The sequence below is a fragment of the Tiliqua scincoides genome, chromosome 6 (genome assembly GCF_035046505.1).
Source record: "Tiliqua scincoides isolate rTilSci1 chromosome 6, rTilSci1.hap2, whole genome shotgun sequence".
Classification (NCBI taxonomy): domain Eukaryota; kingdom Metazoa; phylum Chordata; class Lepidosauria; order Squamata; family Scincidae; genus Tiliqua; species Tiliqua scincoides.
Window position 1 is genome coordinate 51,823,007 of NC_089826.1, and position 13,053 is coordinate 51,836,059.

Consider the following 13,053-nt stretch of genomic DNA (forward strand, 5'->3'; position numbering starts at 1 on the left):
ATCTGTATGATTTCCTTTTCTTTCATGTGTTTAATAAAATCCTGTCAAAGAATACAGAACTGCAGACAGTTCTTGGTACGGCTGAATTCAGATGGAAGATAATCTCAGAGAACTGATTCTCTTATCTTTGAAGTGTGTCCAGCTGGCATATCTGTTCACATGCACTGGCCCACAGATCTCTGCCTATCCTGCTTCATTGGTTTGTGACTAATGATAAGCCAATGGAGCAGGGGGTCAAGAAGCCCACATGGCAACAACAGAGTCAAATAAAACAATACAATTAACAGCTCAATTTTATCCACCAACACCCCCATGCAGAGGTGCCAAAATGGCTAATGCTGAATCCAGGGAGAGTGGGAGGCAGTTGCAGATCTCCACTGGGTAAGTGAACAATGGTGGGCCCAATCCTATCCAACTTTCCAGTAGTGATGAAGCCGCAGTGCAGCCCCAAAGGGAACAAATGCTCCCTTACGTTAAGGAGACCTCTGCAAGTGTCCCCCCCCACCACAGGATGCAGCACGTTCCATTGGCATGGCTGCATCAATGCTGGAAAGTTGGATAGGATTGGGCCCTGTAACTCACTTAATTCAACAGGACTACTTCTGAAACAACATGCTTAGGATTGTGCTGATGCACTCTGAACATACGAAACTGCCTTATACTGAGGTAGTCAATTGGTTGATTTACCTCAGGACTGTCAATGTTCAACCTAGCAGGGGTTTTCATATGGGGATCTTTCCTACTTCTATCTGGAGGTACCAGAGATTAAACCTGGGACCTTCTGCATGCAGTCTTTCTCTGAGCTATATTCCCTGAATATAGTACCGATTCACAGTCTGATTCAATGCCAGGGCAGCACCAGCAGCCCACACACTGCCCCAGTAAAGGCTATAGCAATAGTGCTATAAGATACTGCCAAAAGCAGCACCAATGGAAAGGCCAGCTTGGCCTCTGCGCTAGTGGGATGCCAAAGAGGAGCATACGGCGGTAAGGATCCCTGTCAGGTGGCAGAAAGGCCTTTTGGGGCAGGAGAAGATGGGGAAAGGTGGGAGGGCAGTTCAGGCCTGGGAGGGGAGCAGGGATGGCAGCAGAGGCTGCTGCCACATTCCATCCGCCCTCCTGAGCCTCAGAACCCAACACAGTTCTCCTCAGTTCTGCACCAGCTAAATAGCTGATGCAGCTCCAAGTAGAGCCATCAGGGCCACTGGAATTCTACATGGGGTCAGGGAATCAATGTTCCCTTCCCGCAAGGAGACCTCTGACTGCTTTTCTGGCCCTGCAGGATACAGTGGCGGCCGTTTTGGCACTGATGTACCATGCAGCACCAGACAAGCGTACGATTGGGCCCTCAGTACTCTGTCTTGCTTTCCCTTCCACCCCACACTTCAGGCAGGCGAGTTTCTTATATATATATATGGCCTGTAATGGGCAAGGTGATCAACATCTTTAGCAACTTTGGAAAATGTCTCAAGAAGGAATGCAGTGATTCCTAAAAACTATTAGCACTGGGAGCCACTTTTTAAAACAGCACTCTTTCAGGACCCACCTATATTTATGAGACAAATAAAAGTTTCACTTTATCAGTTGCTCGAGCCTCAGGTTTTATCCTTTTTACTATGGTGGGGAGGCGACCATGCTCAGGACCATTATGGTAATCTTGCATTCCCCTTTGCCTGGCCTGTCACAAGAGCTGAGGCATGGTCACCTACTTGTGCGTAAACACACATGTGTGCCTAAGGCCAAATCCTAACCAATTTTCTAGCACTGACATAGCTGCGCAAATGGGACACATGCTGCATCCTGCAGTCGAATCAGGGAGGCCTCTTCAAGGTGAGAGAATGTTTGTTCCTTTACCTTGGAGCCACACTGCACTTACCTCAGTGCTGGAAAGTTGGTTAGGATTGCGCCCTCAGTCTCACTTTCCATAGGGATCAATACATTTTCCTTGTCAGCTTGGGAAGGACTTCCTTCTTGAGATTTTTTGGGGGGCCTGTGTTCATTGGATTGGGACCGTTCTGGTGGCCTTGCATTCCTCTCAGCCTGGCCTTCAAAGTGGACCAAGACCTACTCATGAGAGAGCATGCATATGCAGCTCAGTTTCACTTTTCATAGGTCTCCATTTTCCTTGTGACTTATCAGCTTGCCAGTGTCAGGTCCACCAAAAATCAGGTCAAGACCCACTGATGGGCACGACTGACAGTTTGAGAACCACTGAGTTTAAGTTATGAAAAGATCACTTACTTTTGTCTGCACAGCTTCCAGACACGGACACCTCAAAAGAGAAAGTAATTTTTGCGTAGTAGTCTCTTCCAAAGGTTTCAATAAACTTTCCACGTACAGCTTAATATTTGCTTGATGCTTAAAAGAAATAAGCACAGAATCATATTTCAGGTTCTCATAAGTTAACTATTCCTATCAAGGGACTGTTGACTTTCAGGACAACTCAGAATGTTTACACATGGAAAAGAGAAGGAATCTTACAACAGTTACATTTTCTGACCTCACATTATCCAGCAAACCCAGCCTTGAGCATCTATGCTGAGCAAACTCTGAGCGTCTATGCTGATAAAACAATTAACTGGTTCCAACACAAGTACTATAGCACCAATATCAAGCTGCAATCCTATGTACATTTTCCTTGGAGTAACAGCCAAATCCTATCCAACTTTCCAGAACTGGTGCAGCCATGCCAATAGGTGCACACTACATCTTGCAGTGGGAGGGCATTCATAGAGACGTCCTCAAGGTAAAGGAACATTAGTTCCCTTACTTTGGGGCTGCATCAGTGTTGGAAAGGATTGGGCCCCAAGTCTCACTGAAAAAGTAGGTTTTACTTCTGAGTAAACATGCACAGGTTTTCATCATAGAAGCACAATTCACCCTACTGCACTGGTACTAAGGGTAGAATTATACATATAATCAGTGGCATACCACCCCTGGGGCAAAACATAGCATGTGCTATGGGTACCAACTGGAGGAGGTACAAGAGTAAGTAAGTGTAAGGTAAGTGTAAGTGTCAGTAAGTGTAAGGTCATGCACATTGGGGCAAAAAATCAAAACTTCACATATAGGCCGATGGGTTCTGAGCTGTCTGTGACAGATCAGGAGAGAGATCTTGGGGGGGGGGGACAGGTCGATGAAAGTGTCGACCCAATGTGCAGCGGCAGTGAAGAAGGCCAATTCAATACTTGGGATCATTAGAAAAGGTATTGAAAACAAAACGGCTAATATTATAATGCCGTTGTACAAATCTATGGTAAGGCCACACCTGGAGTATTCTGTCCAGTTCTGGTCGCCACATCTCAAAAAAGACATAGTGGAAATGGAAAAGGTGCAAAAGAGAGCGACTAAGATGATTACTGGGCTGGGGCACCTTCCTTAAGAGGAAAGGCTATGGCGTTTGGGCCTCTTCAGCCTAGAAAAGAGGCGCCTGATGGGGGACATGATTGAGACATACAAAATTATGCAGGGGATGGACAGAGTGGATAGGGAGATGCTCTTTACACTCTCACAAAACACCAGAACCAGGGGACATCCACTAAAATTGAGTGTTGGGAGAGTTAGAACAGACAAAAGAAAATATTTCTTTACTCAGCGTGTGGTTAGTCTGTGGAACTCCTTGCCACAGCATGTGGTGATGGCATCTGGCCTGGACGCCTTTAAAAGAGGATTGGACAAGTTTCTGGAGGAAAAATCCATTACGGGTTACAAGCTATGATGTGCATGTACAACCTCCTGATTTTAGAAATGGGCTATGTCAGAATGCCAGGTGCAAGGGAGGGCACCAGAATGAGGTCTCTTGTTATCTGGTGTGCTCCCTGGGGCACTTGGTGGGCCACTGTGAGATACAGGAAGCTGGACTAGATGGGCCTATGGCCTGATCCAGTGGGGCTGTTCTTATGTTATATAAGAGTATAGACTCTAATTGCTTCCCCACTCAGGAAGCAATTGGAGTGCATGCACCGTCTCAGCTTTTGCAGCCACTACTCGCTCTGTGTGTGTTCACTTAGAAGCAAGTGCACACTTACTTGGGAGTAATTCCAAGTCAACTCAATGGAACTCACTTCTGAATAGATAGGCATAGAATTGTGCTGTTAATTAACTTCTCTCTATATCATTATTACCTGTTTAAAAAATAGCCAATGACTCTGAAGACTGTGTATTTGGTACCCATAAATTCTGACAGCATCAGATTCTTGGCCAGAGGTAAAGACAATGCTGAGATTCTTTGACAAGGCATGAATAATAAGTATATGGAGAAAACTGGTCTGCCACTTATTCAGTCCTTCATCAGAGATTACTAAGAAATGCAGGGATTTTTTTTTCAGAAAACGTCTCCAGCTCTCATCGAAGCAGTTAAAAAATTCAGTCTCAACTGGAATATCAGTGTGGTTGAGAAGATGGACTATCAATGCAGCTCGCAAAGAAAGGAGATCAGGATTCCCAAAATATACATGTTCCGCATCCTGTAAAAAAGTATTATGTAGATAAAAATGTATTATGTGGGTATACATGTGTAATATAAAAATAAGTATAGATATATCATTATTTTTAAGTATCACAATTTCCAGTTATTTGCCACATACTAATGAAAGCAAAATATGACTTTCTTTGGCATGACAGTATTAAGATTGCAATGCTATGTGCAGTTATCTGCATGCTAGATTCACACATGAAAGCCTGCACACATGTAACAGCATCCATAGGGTGAATTTGGACAATACCATCCAAATGGCCTTCCCACTGTGCGATTAAAAACAATGACATACATGTTTCCCCAGTATGCTGTCCTGCCCCACAAATTCATGTAGGGATTGAATTTCTGAACCACCCCATATTGTGCAGCTCCAATATGACTATTAGTAGACCTGGAACAGCACAGTTAGGGCAGTTTAGACTATCTTCCCCATGTGAGCATGTGGCACAGGAGGGCAGTGGGATGTGCATGCATATCCTTCTAATTATGCTGTGGGTGGGGTGATTGGATAGTAATATCCAAATCAGTCCATTAGAGTAGCTGAAGGCAGCAATCCCATGTATATTAATGGGTAGTAAGCCCCACTGAACTCAGCAGGGCTTATTTCTAAGCAAACATATACAGGATTGCACTGTAGGTCATCACAGCTTCAGCATTCTGTCTTTCCATCAATTGGAATGGCTTTTATCCTCATGGGAGAGCTCTTTAATGTTGCAATCTGCAACAGAAACTCATTGGGATATGGGGAAATATTCTCACAAGTTGGATTAATTAGATAACAGTAAGGTGAGATAAAGGAGCTTGATTTGGAGCTACAAGAAATACATGACAGATCCTAGAACAGCCCTGCATCCATAATCTCAAGGTTTTCTTTCAGCTAGTTATTGCATGTATCAGAACTCAACAGCACAAATGTTGAACAAAGTTCAATAAAATTTGCAGTGAGCAGATCCCCAAAACAGGGAGGACAACAGTAAAGTGTAACTGAAGATTCTGAGCCTACAAAGTTGATAAGTACTTAGCAGAAGGACTTACTATCTGCCAGGGTTGGGAACTCGAGTCATGCAACTCGAACTTGAGTTGTGAAAATGTGTGTTTTCCACTGACTCAGAAAAACACTTGGGTCAAGGGCCCCCTTACTCGGCACTCATCCCCACGCATGCAGACTCAAGTCTGTCTGCATCTGGGAGTGCTTGCTTACTTTTTTCACTGTGTGAAAAACCTTGTGGGGTCATCATTCAGACCAGACAAGCAGTAGGGAGGTTCCAGTCAGGAGGCAGGGAAGGATTAATGTTTTCCTTTTGCAGCAGGGGAGGGCAGGAGGTGGGTGCAAGCTCTTTTTCCCTTCTCTGATAGGAATGGGGACAAAGAATGGGAGGTTTGACATTTTCTTTGGCTGAGGTAGGGCAGGAGGAAGAAACCAAGGGGGTTCTTGCCTTACTATTGGTTGGAAAGCCCTCGAAGAGGGGAAGGGGGAGGCAGTTCATAGCAATCATATTTTCCACTGCTCCATATTTTTCAAGGCTCCATTGTTACTTGGGGGGAAGAGCCCTGAATGACTGGCGCAAATGGGACTACTTCTGAGTAGAGCTGCCACGGATTGGGTCATCCTAGTAAGCCTTGCAGCTGCTGCTTGTGACCCTCCTCCCTACTGCAGCTTCTGTTGCACTCCCACGTAGTCCCTCCTACCCGCCCTGTTTACAGATGGGACGGGGCAGCAGGGGAGTATTAAAGGAGAACTCCGACACACACACACCCCGGCAGCAGCCCCATTTTTTCCTTTGGAGGGCTTTTTAAAGGGGGCAACTTTTTAAAGGGGGCAACTTGACTTTTAGAATCGTGAAAGGATGACTTGGCGACTAGGAAAGTGCCCCCATTAATGACTCATTTTTTAGTTAAGTCACAGGGGGGCAGTGACTCTAGACTCGACTTGAGTCAAGCCCACTGAACTTTCCCATCCCTGCTAACTTCTTCCCAGTGGCAAGCATGGAGAGGGGCAGGGGGCAAATGCCCTGAGCATTGTGTTCGCGTAGTGCTCCAGACCATGCAGAAAGCCTTTGTAAGCTACCCAAGATCTTATGCAGTACTTCCAATTTCCTACAAGTGCTGTTTAAGAACGCAGGGATGCCTCCGAAGGCTTTCCCAGTCGTCCCTGGTGTTGTGCGAGGTTCCGTTGTGCTGAGTAAGTATGGGGGGGCGGCATCACATGGGGGGACAGCATAGTGGACCTTTGCCCTGGGGCATGCAGAGGGGAAGATCTGTTACCGCTACTGCCATGCCTTGACATTTCAAGATAAGCAGCATAGTAGAATGATGTTTTGCATAATTTATATGGAGTAAGTCCCACTGAGTTCAACTGGAACTTACTTAGGTACAAATGCACTTAGGACTGCAGCCTTAACTATGAACTATTTTATAGAAGACAGCTTCAACATCAGTGCTTCAACTACTTACCTTGAAGAAAACAATGGTGCATTTGGCTCCTTTGCTTGTGAAATCCAGCAAAAAGCATTCCACCATGTAAAAGAAGTGCAAACTCTGCCCTTGCAGTAACGTCAAGTCACTTGCACAGGTGATGATCAATGAATCTCCATCAATGAGAATAAATTTGGACTCATCATAGTCATTTAGCAAGTTGACTCTAGGAAAACGAAGCACATACTAAACTGACAGTAATTAATAGGATGCTCAGATGCAAGGTTTCCTTTAAGTAGTTCTTTAGAAAAGGGAATGTTGGCATGCAGATTTAAGCCTACTATAGCTATGGCAGTCTTCCAAATTCACTGCGACATCAGAGAACTTCAACCAATGGTATCAAGAGAAGTGAGGCAGTAGAAATGGAGAGAGAAGTAAGGAACCAAAAAGGCAGGGGTGAGAAAATTCCATGCAAACAATGAGAGAAAAGAATTTTCTGAATTAGTGTTTTTTTAGATTTTTCATTATGTGCAACAACAATAATAAAAATAAAGGAGAAGATTTGTAAATACCATAATAAGCAAAACAGATAAAGAAAACTGAGAGTAAATTTTGCTTTGACTGGGTAATAAACAGAAGTGGTTTTTTTTTGTTAAAAACACGAAACACCACATTTGTATTTAAAATATTTGAATAAAAACACAAACCACCACATTCTGGTGTTTAAGAGCGCAATCCTAACTCTGCACTCAGCCCATGCAAGTCCCTTGCACCAGCTTGGGACAGTCGTGAACATGCCATAAAGTATGCTTATGACTACTCCAGAGTCAGGGAGGCTGGTGCAAGGACGCACGCCAGCTTCCCTGCACCAGATCCAGGCCCCAGGTTGGTAAGTTTGCACCAGTCAAGGTTGGCCAGCATTGGGGGAGGGGTTGGAAAGAGTGGAGGGAGAGCAGAATGGGGAAATTTTGGCGTGGGGGAGGGCAGGGGGGAGGGTTGACCAGGCCCAAGAGAGGTTGTGGGTCTGGTCTCCAGCACTCAGGCAGGATACTAACCCTGCCTGCAACTGCTGAAATTCCGTCCTCTACACAATTGTTAAAGGTCCAGGAGCTCTTGAAAGGATGGCCACTCCTGTATTAGTTTATAAATTGCGACTTCTCTCTGTTCCTTGTTGCTACAATGGCTAAACAGCGGTGTCCAGAATACTCACAAAACTTCATGTTTCATAGAATCTGAGGAAGATTTCACAGGAAGACTAGAGTTCATCTTACTGATGACCTTTAGTCATCATACTCACTCGGTTTTTGGTGTTTCCTTGTAAATTAGATTAGCTACTTCTCCCATCACACTTTGTAGATCTGAAGAAAAAATTCACAATTATTTTTATTAATGATTAATCAAACTGTTATGTGTTTGTGTATCAGGGGGTTAGGATCTCAGGCCAAGTTCTCATATTATCAAGAAGATACACTTGTGTCTGAAATCGTAAAGAACATGAAAGAACCTTGGAAGGCGTTTTCTGTGGTTCCCATATGAATTAGCGTGATATATATAACATAGGGAGCAATCCTGAGGGTGCCCTTGGCCAGTGCAAGGTCAGCCAAAGAGTGTTGCAAAACTGCCAAAAAGCACTTTTGTGCCACCATCTGAAAAGGAAAGCCGGCACACCACCCCAAGGCCTGTTGGGACAGTGGAGGAGGTAAGCCCATGCTGACCAAGTCAGGCCAGCACACAGGTCTGGGGTGGGCGTGGAGAAGGGTGAGGAGGATGCCTTCTGGGGTGAGAGGAGGGCAGGCCTGTGGGCAGACAGCAGGTGAGCAGACAGTGGAGCTAGGATGTAGCCCCTAACATGCCAAATCCTAACTTGCCCAGATCCTAACCCAGATCCTGGGCAACCCAGTGCAGCTCCGGGCTGCTCAGATCTGCACCACCTCTTGAGGTGGCACAGATCCGAATAGCCTCATTGGGACTGCTGCAAAGCAACACAGGGTACAGGGAATCGATTCCCCTTGCCCTGGGCTGCTTTTGGCCCCAACCCTGCTCTGGATGAGGGGCAGGCCTGTTCCAGGGCAGGACTGGTCTGACAATCCTACACATAACAACTCAGAAGTAAGCCCCAATGAGTTCAGTGGGGCTTAATCTCAAATACTTCTTACCATATAGGATTGCAGCCTAAAGGCCGAATTCTACACTTGAGATATACCAGTGTATCTCCATGTACACTGGTGCAACAACAGCCCCACCCAGTGTAAAAGTCCAACTTCCAGCAGATGCATCAGGAACACTGGCACAGCACCAGAAAAATGCCATGTATTTCTAAGTATCTGTGAGGTTGTATAGATAACTGTTGTACAGACGTTTGAATATCAAATCTGTTTTCTGCACAAAGTTTGCCAAACAAGCTTTAGGAAATTAACATTTAATAATATGCCTTTTCTCTGGAATTCACTAACTCTCTACCACAGTTAAAAAATTTAAAAGCATTCACAGGTAGCACATCTGTCTGACCAAGAATTCTGGTTCAATAGTCCCAATTTGAATTGCTTTGGATACAAAATCTGGACTTCTACAATAAAAAAGTATCCGAGTAAAATGTCAAAAACAGGTTGGGTAAGGAAAAAACCTAGGTACCTGGATAACAAGTGTTTAAAAACCTGAAGCAAAAACCTGTACTGGGAAATTTGAAACATCCTCCAGTTCAAGATCAAGTGGACTATTTGAACATGCCATGCTATGCTGATGTCTAGTGTGACCAAGGCAGCATGACTTTAAATGAGCACAGTAACTATTTAAATTAGAGGCGTTTATTTCCTGCAAATATGATAGGATTACAGCCTAAGTCTTCCTGAACACAATGAGCTTACTTCTGAGTAAAATGGTCAACACCATTTTCAAACACCTCAACCCATCACTGACTGGAAAGGAAGTGGATTGAGAATGTTATTTTTACATCAAAAATATCTGCCATGGGAAAAGGGTATATGCAGGTGTGAAGGGTTTAATACCTTCCCCCTGCACCATCTGCCCCCCCAAAAGCATGTGACAAAGATGTGACAAAGCCCACCTAAGATGTGACAAAATGTTGTATTGAAACAAGTCACAAGAAGTATGAACACAGAAAAATGTCAGCACAATCACTTTTCTAGATTTTAGAAATCATACATACCTTGTTTACTTGGAACTGAGCCTGCAGGTTTTGCCTGCTTTCTGGAAGCCTTGGTGGGCTCAGTGCTTTTGACAGTCTTCTTCTTGGGCATGTTTATATTTGGATCCTTAATCAACACATCCAATTACTCCTTCTTACACCTTGAAACAATTAAACATACGTATCTAAATTTCAACTATTCTAAATGTCCAGCTGTGTTTAAAAACAGCCCTCACGTTCCACAGCTCAGTTTGTAAGAAAGCTACAGCCTGGTTTTGAGTACCAGATACACACACACACAATAATTCAAAGCATCACTTCTGTGTCTTTTGAGTCAAGACCAAAGTTCAAGATACAAAACCTAAATCACAATTTTTGAATGGTATTGGTTAACAATATTATGATCCTTTATCTCTAGTCATTCTCTTGCGCTTTTTCCAACAATGATATTATATTTATTTTATTAAGTAATGGCAAGAGTAATAATGGAATACGTACACTATTTTGGGGGAGTAGGGAAAGATAAGAAATTTGCTGGCTTTGAACATTTCTGAAATACTGAAGGAGAATGCACCTTCAGACCCTACTATATCTGAAAGGGCTAATGCCCTAAAACAGTGCTTCCCAAACTGTGGATTGGGACCCACTAGTGGGTCATGACCTGACTGTTGGTGGACTGAACTATTGTTCAGTTCATTAAACTGAAAAGCTGATAGCTTGCAAGGAAAATATACTGAACTCTATGGAAAGTGAAACTGAGGCACACATGTGTATCTACTTGCAAGTAGGTGACTATGCCTCAGTCCACTTTGAAGAGCAGGCCAAGAAAAATGCAACATCACCAGAATGGTCCCAATTCGATTAATGCAGGCCCAAAAAAACACTCCAGAGGGGGGGAAAAACACTCCTCCAAGCTGTCAAGGAAAAAGTTTTGAGCCACATGGAAAGTGAAACTGAGCCACGTATGCACGTTAACTTACAAGTAGGTGACCATGCCTCAGCTCTTATCAAAGAGCAGGTGAAGGGGAATGCAAGGGGAACGCAAGGCCACCAGAATGGTCATCGTCTGATGAACATGGAGCTCAACAAACACACTAGAAAGTGCCCTGCCACCACCATAGTAAAAAGGACAAAAGCAGAGGTTTGAGTGCCTGGAAAAGTAAAACCTTTTTTTTTCCTTTTAAGTCTTGTAAAGCTAGGTGGGTCCCTATAAAATGTCATTTTAAAAGTGGGTCCCAATAATAAAATGTTTGGTAACCACTGTCCTAAAATATTTAATGCTTCACTTTTACATGGTATTTTCAGTGAGACTTCACAATGAAGTTAAGTACAAGAAAACAAAGGAGATAACTACATTTGAGAAAATGATTTATCTTTAGGACCTTGCTGTTATGAATAAGGTTATTTGGCACATAAATGTCAAGCACTCACATTGAAAGCCTGCAAGTATAAGGAAGAATGGAAGCTTTTCATAGTGTTTTAGGAAATGCTAAACACAGTGGTTAGAATTAATCGTTTCATCTGATGTAGAGAATACTGGTTTTTGCATCTTGTTCTAATGAACACTGCCATCTCTGAGTCCTAAGTAGCCATTCCTTTCAGACGAGCCTGGCACATATGCTGTAAACTCTCCCTGAACAGCTTCAGAGACATGCAGTAAGCTTTTCAGGGTCAGGCTCCGCGAAGGGGACTCGCGTGCAAGATTGGAATCAAATCAGCAGAAATGCTCATTCATGTATCATTTGTTCTTAACTGATAAATCCAACTCTCCTTCTGACCATGTTCTTGCAGTTGTCTATTAGCTTGTTATTTTTCCTTAATACAGCCACTATCCTGAATTCCGGTAGGCAATTCATACCTTCCATCCTCATTATGGCGGATTTATGACTTCCCTTGCCATGGTTCCCTTGACCTTTGCAAGGTCATGAACATGTTTCTTATAACCATTGTTATGTCTTGTAACTATTGGTCTGTCCCCCCAGACCCCATAAAAGTCATGTACTTTGTAGGTGTAAGACTTCCCTTTCATGGGAAAGGGGCTCTGTCCAAGAGCACTCTTAGTAAACAGATCAATTTTCTCACTTCAGCCTCCTATTGTTTAATTTCTCCGACAGGACCCATCCCAACCCACAAAGAGATTATCAACACTATCAAAGCAAACATTGCTGTACAAAGCAAACATTGCTGCACAACAATGCAATGGTATGATGCTCTGCCACTTGGTATTAAACCAAGGGATTCAAAACTTTGGGCACACCTAAGTAGCTCCTTGAATCCAAGCCCATAGCTACATAGCATAAAAGTGATTTGATTTGAATGACTTATGAACACCTAGGCCATCTAACCCAGTATTGTTTACTGTAGTTGATGGCAGCTCTTCAGGGTCAGATCCACCCATGTCCTCCTTAGCTACTTTCTTTTCTTGACACAATGTCTTTATGGATGAAGGGTTGAAACTTGTGTTTCTTGAATAGCAGTTTCTCCCTTGCATGCTGTATGGCAAATCTCTTTTGAAATCAAAGAAAGCTTGAAAAGCAGCTTTGGATGTGCTGTGGGAATGTGTCTCTCAGAAGGAAGAAATCAAGGTTCCCCTTTGAACCAGAATATTTTAAGCCAGGTTTAAACTACAGCCAAGCAGTCAGAGAACTGAAAGGCAATTTACATGGTTCAATCCTATTTGCATATAGCGAGTCATTTGACAGAGAGAACATGTTGAACTCTACTCCTATTGAAGAAACAACACATATTAAACTAGGAGCCAGTAAACAGTAAAAAAAACTGTGCAATAGTTTCTGTCAAACTGGTTCCATAACAAAGGTATCAGCAAAATTTAAAGGACCCCTGTCTAACCTTCTAAATGGCACCCCTGCAAAGGGGTGATCTGGACCCTACTCAAGCAATATTTGCATGAACCAAAGGTTCAGGAAAGCAGGCTACACTTCTCTTTAAAGAGGAGCTCAAGCATCAACACCATCCTTACTGCAATCCGTTTCTCAGAGCCTAATCCTAATCCCCC

General features: G+C 43.6%; 1 protein-coding gene across 3 annotated transcripts in view; it reads right to left on the bottom strand.

Annotated features, from left to right (window-relative positions):
* Window positions 1-13,053, bottom strand: part of LOC136655427 (probable ATP-dependent RNA helicase DDX60) — an 87,332-nt gene that overhangs the window by 55,426 nt on the left and 18,853 nt on the right. For all 3 annotated transcript variants that reach the window (XM_066631872.1, XM_066631873.1, XM_066631871.1), the window contains exons 2-6: window positions 10,059-10,198; window positions 8,190-8,250; window positions 6,932-7,118; window positions 4,125-4,466; window positions 2,242-2,358 (exon numbers count right to left, since the gene is read on the bottom strand). In XM_066631872.1, coding sequence (XP_066487969.1) covers window positions 2,242-2,358; window positions 4,125-4,466; window positions 6,932-7,118; window positions 8,190-8,250; window positions 10,059-10,149 — 798 coding nt within the window. In that variant the 5' untranslated portion in view covers window positions 10,150-10,198. The remainder of the gene's footprint in view (window positions 1-2,241; window positions 2,359-4,124; window positions 4,467-6,931; window positions 7,119-8,189; window positions 8,251-10,058; window positions 10,199-13,053) is intronic.